This window comes from Musa acuminata, chromosome BXJ1-3 (genome assembly GCF_036884655.1).
Source record: "Musa acuminata AAA Group cultivar baxijiao chromosome BXJ1-3, Cavendish_Baxijiao_AAA, whole genome shotgun sequence".
Lineage (NCBI taxonomy): Eukaryota > Viridiplantae > Streptophyta > Magnoliopsida > Zingiberales > Musaceae > Musa > Musa acuminata.
In genome coordinates this window covers 16,262,501-16,273,529 of record NC_088329.1, presented here as the reverse complement: position 1 = coordinate 16,273,529, position 11,029 = coordinate 16,262,501, and the positions used below count along the sequence as shown (strand labels likewise).

The 11,029-nt window shown below is 35.9% G+C and overlaps 1 protein-coding gene across 2 annotated transcripts in view; it reads left to right on the top strand.

Annotated features, from left to right (window-relative positions):
* The first annotated feature begins 6,025 nt into the window (after positions 1 to 6,025).
* LOC135623613 (CDPK-related kinase 3-like) overlaps positions 6,026 to 11,029 on the top strand; it is a 6,102-nt gene continuing 1,098 nt past the window's right edge. The window contains exons 1-9 of one of the 2 annotated variants that reach the window (XM_065126779.1): positions 6,026 to 6,751; positions 8,019 to 8,149; positions 8,415 to 8,456; positions 8,548 to 8,656; positions 8,793 to 8,871; positions 9,414 to 9,710; positions 9,902 to 10,011; positions 10,510 to 10,617; positions 10,766 to 10,828. In XM_065126779.1, the coding sequence (XP_064982851.1) occupies positions 6,209 to 6,751; positions 8,019 to 8,149; positions 8,415 to 8,456; positions 8,548 to 8,656; positions 8,793 to 8,871; positions 9,414 to 9,710; positions 9,902 to 10,011; positions 10,510 to 10,617; positions 10,766 to 10,828 (1,482 nt within the window). In that variant the 5' untranslated portion in view covers positions 6,026 to 6,208. Of the gene's footprint in view, positions 6,752 to 8,018; positions 8,150 to 8,414; positions 8,457 to 8,547; positions 8,657 to 8,789; positions 8,872 to 9,413; positions 9,711 to 9,901; positions 10,012 to 10,509; positions 10,618 to 10,765; positions 10,829 to 11,029 lie in introns of both variants that reach the window. The other variant, XM_065126771.1, reaches the window with a different exon arrangement.

The following is an 11,029-nucleotide window of genomic DNA, read 5'->3' as shown; positions in this document are numbered from 1 at the left end:
CATGTCGTCCGGCATGTCATTGGTCCATCGATGCTTCGTCTGATTCTTCGGCGCATCATCCTCTCTTGCGGCCTATTGCCCAATCGACCAGTTGACCTCTGCAACTCTGATATTCTTAGCGCAATATCCGCTCTTCTTGGCATAATGCCCGAATCCATGGCCCGAAGCCTTCTGTCGATACATCGACCGATCCTCCGGCCCGACGTCTAATCTTCTAACATGTTTTCCTCCTGCCCAACATAATTCTTCCTGCTTTAATTGTCTTTTCCTAATCGAAGCATCCTGTGTCACTCAAAACACAGATTAAATCATAAACACTTATCAATTGGTTTCATCATCAAAATCCGAGATTCAACAATCTCCCCCTTTTTTATAATGACAACCAATTGATGACGGAGTTAACCTTAACTCCCGGAGTTTAAACAAACTCCCCCTATCAATATGCCATATTAATAGAATCTTGAATTCAAGCTGAATTCAAGTCGTTGTAAATTTCATCATGAATATTTGCAACACGTCATCATACATAACATGATCATACTTCTTCTCCTTTATTATCAACAAAAAGGAGAAGTTCAACTATCAAGTGTTTGAGATATAATGTCAAATCATTGCATGAAAAATATAATATCCAATTTTATCATCATGCAATTTTGCTATCATCATAGATATGCAAGGTAGTAAGATAGCATGTTTTACAACATACAAGCTAGCAAAATTTTTCATCATTTTAGAAAGTGTAAGCTAGCAATTTTATATCACTTTACAATATGCATAATCACTAAATCATCATTAATTTTAAAGATATGCATGATTGTAAATTTTGTAAGTTAGCATGTTTTGCTTCTTGAGATAGGCAAGATAGCACTTTTGCTTCTCTTGATATTGCAAGCTAGTAATTCTTAGTGAAGTTCAAGATAGCAATTTCTACATCATGCAAGCTAGCAAAATTTTTACATCATTAAAAAAAATATAAGCTAGTAATTTCAAGAAAACAACTTTTGCTTCTTGAAATATACAAGTTAGCAATCTTTGCTTCTCTTTTGAGATGAGCAAGCTAGCATGTCTTTGTATCTTCTTGACTTGTGTAAGCTGGCTAGTAAGCTAGCTATCTCTCCCTTTGTCCTTGTCAAAAAAAAAGGGAAGAATATAATTTTGTAATTCTTTTCCCTTTACAGCAATTTCCAAATCATGACAAAGGTAAAGTATCAATCTTATTTGTATATCATTATATTTTCAAATTAAAACATACACAATTTCAAAACCTTACATTTGTATCCTTACTTCATGCATGACACAAATGAATCAATCACTATGGGCATATCATACATGATATTCAAGCATTCATGATACATCATTTTGGCAATAAATCATAGCATTTCAAATCATGATGGTATATAAATGTCAACTTATATTACATCCTATCATGCATAATTTCATATTAACATAAAAAATATTAAGAGATTTTTTGTGATGAGATATACAAATCATGAAGACAAATTATGAATATCAAGAAACATGGATAACTCAAATGACAAAAAGAAAGAATCATGGTAGATAATCTTGATTTATAAAATGAATTTTCAAGTTATAAATCATGAGAAATCAAGATCATGATTTCGATAAAATCCATTAAATTTAAATCATTTTCATAATCCATGAGATTCACAAAAGCATAATATACATGGATTCATTAATGAAAAATCAAAATCAATTTCATGGTTCCAAAATTCATAACATAGGAATTGAGAAATTTTCAAGAAATATATTCCCCTTTTATTTCATACAAGCATGCCTTTGCTAAATAAAAACATTCATCATTATTTTAAAACCAAAAAATTAAATTTTATCACGATAAAGATCAACAAGCCATAAATCATAAAAATCATCATGCATCATTTCGAAATATAAACTCATTAAGTATGATATCAAATCTCTTAACATTTTCATTAAGACATTAAGTATGGCTTCATTGAACATAATGTTGAATGATTCTTAAAGATATCTAATCTTCTTTAGTTTCAATTTGTATGATTGACTTTATATTAGCATGACCAAATATTTGTTCTTATATCAAAAGCTATGCATCATCATTAAGCATGATATCAAACTTCTTAATATTTTCATTAAGACATCAAGTATGGTTTCAATCAAAATTGGAAATCATCAATAAATCATCAAGATACATATTATTTATTCTTGAAAAAAACATAGGATCATTAGATTTAAATGTAACATTTTATTCCATTAACATAAAACATGTAATTTTCATTGTCATTTTTAAAATTACTAGCATGATCATTTTTTTATTTTTAAACATGTAATTTTTATGAAAAATATTATTCTAAACTAAATTAAAAATAATTCATGAAAAGCATCATGTAATTTCAAAATAAACTAAGGGCATTTTGATTATCTCATCGTCGAATGCCGGTAAGGCATAGTTTGCCACCTCGCCTTTGTTTTTCTCCTCATCTTCGGATGAGCTTGATTTGTCTTTTAGCAACATCTTTTTGCATTCATAACAAGTAGTTCCGCTCTTTTTAAGTTTATTTTTGTTTTTCAATTGTTATTTCATGAACTTTTTAAATTTCTTAGTGAGAAGTTCAAGTTCACCGTCACTTGAGCTTATGCTCAAGTGGTCTTTAATTGTTCTAAGTCCGAAATCTTTTCTGTTCTTTAGAATATTATTCTCGAGTTTTCTTTTTGTCACATTGTTCATTTCGTAGATTATTAAAGACCCAGTCAGTTCTTCGAGTGGAAGGTTGTTTAGGTTTTTAGCCTCTTGTATGACCGTTACTTTAGAGTCCTAAGTTTTAGAAAGCGATCGTAAAATCTTATTTACTAGTTCAAAATCTGAAAAACTTCTACCAAGTGCTTTTAAACCATTGACGACATCCGTAAAATGGGTGTACATGTCAATAACAGTTTTACTTTGTTTCATATGAAACAATTCGAAATCATGTATTAAAAGATTAATTTCGAAACTTTTAATCTACTAGTGCCTTCGTGTGTGGTTTCAAGAATGTGCCAAATATCGAAAGTCGTTTCGTACAAAGAAACCTGATTGAATTCATTTTTATCTAAGGCACAAAATAGAGCATTCATAGCTCTAGCATTTAGAGAAAATATCTTCTTCTCCAAATCATTACAATCGTTCAATCGGAAGAAAAAATCTTTGAAATATATTTTTGACCATATTCCATAAATTTAAATCAATCGAAAGCAAGAAAATTCTCATTCGAGTTTTTCAATAAGTGTAGTTCGTTCCATTGAAAAAGGGAGGACAAATGAGAGAAAGTCCCTCTTAAAAGCCGAAAAGAGCCATCTCTCTTGGGGGTTAAACCAAATGAGAAATACGAGGCTCTGATACCAACTATTACGAACGAGTCGGCACTAAGAGGGGGGGGGGGGGGGGGGGGGTGAATTATTGCAATAGTAAAATACGTCTTCAAATCGATTCCGAAAAATCTCTTCGTATGGTAAAATCGATTTTGGAAATGCTTAACTTTGAAAGCAAAGTAAGAGCATATTGAATGTAAAGCAAATAAGGAGGTAAAATGGTTTGCAGTAAAGATAAATTACTCAAAGTAAAATGTAAACCAGATTTTATAGTGGTTCGGTCTTCGTGACCTACATCCACTTCGTCGATTCCTCTTCCGTCGAGGCCACCAGCATCCACTATCGATCTTCCTTTAATAGGTGAAGATCAACCTCCTTCTTGCTCCCTTCTTCTCCTTTTTCATAGGTTTAGGAGTCGACCTTTACAAGCACTCACTCCTCTCAAACTATTCTAACACTTAGGCTAGAGGAGGATTCTCATAAGAGATTTCTACAGCATTTTTCCCTTTTTAAATTCTTTATGCTTGTGTATGTTAACTAGAGATGAGAGGGGTATTTATAGGCTTCAAGATGATTCAAACTTGGAGTCTAAAAAAGTCTCATCCTAGGTTTCTAGGGTACTAGCGGTACCATCGTCGTTCCTGGGTGGTACTACTATCGTAGGATTTGGTACTAGGCGGTACCACCGCCGAATAGGGGTGGTACCACCGCTGGCACCATTGCTACCGGCGATACCATTGCCCAAGAATCCTAGGGTGCTATTCCCTAGGCAGTGACACCGTCGGCCAGGGTTTTAGCACCTTGGTTGGGCCTTGAATCCGACCCAAACCAGTCCAACTTCAAGCCCAGTTGGCCCCTAACAGAGTTGATAAGATTACCTCCCACTCCCAACTCTAATTATGTGCTAACTACGATTCCTAATACATATTCTAAGCAAGATAAATCCGATTTCTTCCGGTGAGCTTTCGGTGATCTTTCCGACGAACTTCCGACGATCTTTTGGCAATGTTCCGGCGGACTCCCGGCAAGCTCCTGGACTTCACGACGATCTTCTTGGCGAGTTCCGATGAGCTTCTTTGGCAAGCTCCTGGACTTCTCGGTTGGTTCTGGCAGAACATCCGACGAACCCTCAAACTCCCAACGAAATCGCATTCTTTTCTCCGAGAATTCATTTTGCTTTATGCCTTGCTATCGTAGTTAATCCTACACACATAAAAACATAGTTAATCCTATACACATAAAAACACACTTCGATCTAGACAATTATTACTAAGCATGAATTATATCGTCCAACATGTCATTGGTCCATTGACGCTTCGTACGATTTTTGGACGCATCATCCTCTTATGACCTATTACCTAATCAGCCAGTTGACCTTTGTAACTCCGATATCCTTGGCGTAATATCCGCTCTTCTTGGCCCGATGCTCGAATCCATAGCCCGAAGCCTTCTGTCGATACATCGACTGATCCTCTAGCCCAACGTCCAATCTTCTGACATGTTTTCCTCCGACCCAACATGATTCTTCCCACTTTAATTGTCTCTCCCTGATCGAAGCATCTTGTGTTACTCAAAACGCAGATTAAATCATAAACACTTATCAATTGGTTTCATCATCAAAATTCGAGATTCAACAACTATTTGCTTTGAATCAATCGAATTGGTCCAATTACAATATATATATATATATATATATATATATATATATATATATATATATATATATATATATATATATATTTGGAGGTACCAAAAATTATATAACTAACATATAAGTCAATTTTTTTACATATTCTTATTTTTAAATTAATAAAAATATATTATATAAAATTCCACCAGGGATAATAATTTAAAATTAATAATATATTATTAAATAATGTTAATATTATAATAAGTTAAAGTTAATATTGTAATTTTTAGTGAATTTTTTTTTGTATAGGTGACAAAAATTCCATTTAAGAAACTGTAAGAAAAATATCGAACAAAGTTTTTTTTACATGCTTTTGTTACTTTATATTGCATTTTAATTTTTCAGTTAAATATAGCATTTTTTTTTATATATAGGCTCTTAATATTTTTTTGATGTACCAAAAAATATTGTAACCCTAATAAGAAACATTGTAGCTGTTCACCTCATGGATCAATTTATCATATGGATTAGTCCAATACAAAAATCGGACGTCTTTCGGTTTATCAGATATTTTGGGATATAGGCAAAAAATTCACCCTAAATATTTCATCTTTTCCATGAGACGTGTGAAAATTTAGTTTTCTTTCTCCTCTACAGTTCAGCCACGTAAATAGCTCGATAAAAATATAATTTTATCGATGTGAAATTGTTCGATAAAGTGTATAATAAACTTTTTATTTATTTATGTATTTATCTATTTATTTTATCGCTACAATGAACTCATACAGCGACACGCCGCCTTCGGATAGCGGGACTGGGCACGCCCAAACGGAGACCATGGACTCCATCCCCCGCTCGCCCTCGTTTCACCGCACGTGTGACTCGTCCGTATGTCATTTGCCACGTGTACAGTACGTCGAATAACGGCCCAGTTGTTGGATCTTTTACCGATTAATATGGTGTTTCCTGCTTTTGATGTGATAGGAGATCCAGGAAACGGCCTCAGGACAATCGGATACAAATCACCCCCCTCGAAGAATAGAAGTTGCGAGTCTACTCCATCTGATGATACCAACTTCCCCCTCGTCGTCGTCCTACTCCTCCTCCTCCTCGTTCTCGCTCGATTGCCTGCCTCTTCGTCCTCACTCTCTCGCCATCCAAACCCTCGAGTCCATAGCGAGATAGTAGTTGGAGAGATTAGGGGAAGAGGAGCGGCGGCGGTAGCGGGCGAGAGCCATGGGGCTGTGCCATGGCAAAAACATGTCCTTCGCCGAGGACGGTCGTCACCGCGAGTACAACGGTGGAACCGGGGCTCGCGGGGCACCCGCGACCCCACACCGCAAGAGCAGGAGCCGCCCGGCCACGCCCGTCAGCTTCTCTTCGACCGGCACCGACGCCATCGCGTGGCTCAGCCCGTACCCGCAAGACTCCGCCAGCCCCCTCCCCACCGGGGTCTCCCCCTCTCCTGCTAGGTCCACTCCGCGGCGATTCTTCCGCCGGCCCTTCCCGCCGCCGTCCCCGGCAAAGCCTATAAAAGCCTCCCTCGCGGAGCGCCAGGGCCTGCCGAAGCCAAAGGAGGGTCCGATCCCCGAGGACGGGACTGAGGAGGTGGAGAGGTCTCTGGATAAGAACTTCGGGTATGGCAAGAACCTCGGGGCGAAGTATGAGCTGGGGAAGGTGGTCGGGAGGGGACATTTTGGGCACACGTGCTTCGCCACGGCCAAGAAAGGGGATATCGAGGGCCAGCGTGTTGCAGTCAAGATAATCTCGAAAGCTAAGGTGCGGTGGTATGTCCAAAATGTTCCTTTTTGGGCTCTAAATTTTCTCCCTCTTCCAGCTTAAGAAATTATATTCGAGAATCAAGATATACTTAGTGCCACGGGATAAATTCTGAGTCAAAATAACTTGTTGATTAGACTTGGTGCTTTAACTCTCATCTTTATGTTCTTGTTCTTCTGACTGGTTCTTTGCTCCGTCTTGACCTTAGTTTCTCTTTCTGGTTTGGGAATGCAAAAGAGTCGCCGCTGATTGCGTGTCCTAAATGTTATGTGCTTAGTGATAATCATCAAGAAACAAAATGCCATTGAGCTATTGAGAGTCTAAGATGCTCTGGTTTTCTCATAATTATTAGGGAAGATATAATAACGTGAAGAGTCATTCTGTTGCTATTGACTCATTAAATATGAAATGGCACTAATATGCTTTCTTTTTATGGCATTGCATGCTTATATGGTTTTAAGCATTTTCACAGATGAGATTTTCAATATTAACTGATGCAGACAAATTATTGACATTGCTTTTATTATATTTCTTGTGTAATACCAATATTGCATAATCCTCTGAAAGCTAACCCATAATTGCCGGTCTTATGGTTTACATTTTTTTGAAGGATTGGGAAAATGGAGTGGGAGGTTTACTATTTTATGAAAGAGAGATATTTCACTTTTTTTTTATTTTCCAAGGATAGTGCCATCAGGCAGTTCGTTACATCTTTTGTGCTTCAATTTTACTAACACTAAATTGGTGGATTACTTGTTGCTGTATAACTTTTTTGTGTTTAAATAATGGATGTCTTTTTGTTATCCAAGTTTGACTGACTTACTTCCACATCTAATGAACGAAAGTATGGTCAAAGCTAGGAGAAATAAAAACTAAAGGAGCTTTTTTGTGTTTAAATACTTGTTACTATATTACTTTTTTGTATTTAAATAATGGATGTCTGTTTGTCATCCAAGTTTGACTGGCTTCCTCATCTAATGAACGAAAGTATGGTCAAAGCTAGCAGAAATAAAAACTAAAGGATCTTCTGCATCAACATAGAGTATGCTTTTTCTCTTCAATATGGACATAATTCCTTCAGAACTACAGGCCTTGCTTTCCATCCATAAATTGATCGATACAAGTATTGACTACTTCAAGTCTATGTTTATTTGAAATTTGCACTTGCCATAATAAGAAGATCACACACGCACACACACACACCCTGCATCCTTCTATTTAGTATTAGCATGCGGTTAGTCTACTGATGTTTTTTTTTTTTTGACAGATGACAACACCAATATCGATTGAAGATGTTCGTAGGGAGGTCAAAATCTTGAAAGCTTTGTCTGGGCATAAGAATCTTGTCAAATTTTATGATGCATGTGAGGATGCACTTAATGTCTACATAGTAATGGAGTATGTCTTCTTTATTATATTTTCATTTTTTATTTTGATTGTAGTGATATATCTCCAAATATCAGTACCTAAACTACAATTGGTTTATACTTTTCCTTTAAATAACTGGCCATAATGCATTTTGTGTCTAACTTTATATAACTTATTGATAGATGATAATCCTCTTTTTTGTAATTTAAAAAAGAAAAGACTTCTCGATGATGATGATTTGTACATGGTTCTGTTTTATTGCAATCCTTACTCTCTCTTCTCCTGTGTTCCCCAGATTATGTGAAGGTGGAGAATTATTAGATAGAATTCTACGCAGGTAAATATATACATTTTATTGATCAAAGTCATTAACAAGAACTTCGAATTTCTTTTATTGACACATGATTTTTTGTGTGTCGGTTCTCAAGAGGTGGAAGGTACACAGAGGAGGATGCAAAGGAAATTGTTGTTCAAATACTGAGTGTAGTTGCCTTTTGTCATCTTCAAGGTGTTGTGCATCGTGATCTAAAGCCAGAGGTCGATCTTGTAAACTTATTTGTCATTACAACACACTAGTCATTTCCTGCAGGATTGATTCTAGTTTTTTGTCACTTTCTCATTCCAGCATGTTCTTCAGTGCTACTGACCCTAATTCTCTTGTACTTTATAGCAGAATTTTCTTTTCACCACTAAAGATTGGAATGATCCCATGAAGTTGATTGATTTTGGTCTTTCTGATTTTAATAAACCAGGTGCGCATTAGCTAGCTACATGGACCTATTGTTGCTTTAGTGTTATTCATTACTTCACTATGTGCTATATCCCTTCCAAGATTACATGGAAGGAAGGAAAATCCATAACACAAATAACAGTCTTTTAGGACATTTAAGAGAACAGTAGAATTTAAATTGCAGGTCCCAGTTTAACCATCGTGCCATCATGGACAAAAAGAGGTCAAATCTCAACATGAATAAATACATCAGAAAAAGGTTATTCCAGGAGCATCTGTTGAATTTCTTTGAGGGGAATAAATACAATAATAGGCTGAAAGATGATCTTAAATGGAGATGGACGGAGTGAAGGATGATGAATGACTTGCTAATTGACCTGGTTGTTTTATTCTAATATTTGACTATCGTATGGCCTTAACTGACCTGATACTTGTAGTTCATGTTTTTTCCGAAGAACTTGACTCTTTTTATTTTAGACATCCTTTTTGTCACAATATTTTATTTGACTTGTGTTATCATATTGTGCTTGGCATTCATATATTCTTCTCTTTTTGATTGTGCAGATGAAAGACTTAATGATATTGTTGGAAGTGCATACTATGTTGCCCCTGAGGTCCTACATAGATCATACAGTATGGAGGCAGATATTTGGAGTATTGGTGTTATAACCTATATCTTGTTGTGTGGTAGTAGACCTTTCTGGGCACGGACAGAATCAGGAATTTTTCATGCTGTTCTGACAGCTGATCCCAACTTTGATGATTCGCCTTGGCCAGATGCGTCTTCAGAATCTAAAGATTTTGTTAAAAGGCTTTTGAATAAGGATTATAGAAAAAGAATATCAGCTGCACAAGCTTTGAGTAAGTTGCCAGTCCTTGCTAAACACACTATTGAAGAGTTTGTACGTCTTTCTGTATATAGTTCTACGATTCTTCATTGTATTTGTAGCTTCCAAAGTTCTAATTCCTAGAGATCTGACTGGGGGCTAGTTTGTTGATGCTTACAGCTATAGTCAATTTCTGAAAGCTAATATTTGCTTCTCTGGTTGCAGCACACCCTTGGTTGCGAGATAAATGTTGGCAACTTCCTCTGGACATACTGATATACAAGTTAATCAAGTCATATCTTCGTGCCACACCTCTCAAACGAGCTGCATTGAGGGTAGATGTTTACAAGCACTAAAAATTTGGTGGCTTTGTCATTACTTTGCTTGAGGGGAGATGTTTACAAGCACTAGAAATTTGGCAGCTTTGTTATTGCTTTGCTTGTTTGTATACTTGTTATAAATGCATCGGAAAAGAAGTTCTTTTACATATCTACCGTTGCTCTTTCAGACTCCTGTTATGAACTGATTAGGGGGGGTATTTAACATACTATGGTAAAATAATTTTATGGTGAAACATGTCACTATGTCTCCTATTATGCATTTTTTGCATATACACGACCTAGTTTCTCTTTATAATTATCCTGTTAATATCATGTAATTTAATGTATTTAACCTCATTGCTTGATCTTTTCGCAGCATTTATTTTTTAGGTACTTGTATATATGCATTTATATGTATCTATATATGTATGTTGCTCCCTCTTAGTTTGATAATTTAGTCAATTTTTGTAAATTTGTTTTAAAATTTTTCATACTTCTGTACCTCTTTTTCAGGCACTATCCAAAGCTGTAACAGAGGATGAGCTGTTCTATCTGAGGTTGCAGTTCAAGCTGTTAGACCCAAATAAAGATGGTCACGTATCCCTTCAAAACTTTCGGATGGTCAGTCTAATTAATTGTATTTCTCTTAAGCAATATCAGTATAATAGTGTATGGTAGAAAGAAATGCAATTTTTCTGTTTTATTTTTTTTTTCTATGATCCGCTATATATGCCGTTTTTGTTTTATGATCTATGTGCTTTTGGGGCAGGCACTAATGCAAAATGCAACAGAAGCAATGAGGGAGTCCAGGGTATTTGACATTCTGAATTCGGTGAGTCATATGTTCCTCTGCTATTTCACAGTATCAGCCTAATCTCTTGTAAATACCGTTTTTTGACAGTTCATAGGTTCTTCATTGTTGTATCTCATAGTTATCAAGCATGATTATTGATATCATTAAAGAAATTTGTCCTTATGACATGTATTAGAGGCTGTGTATCTTGAACACGTGTATCAGATGAAACAATCTTTT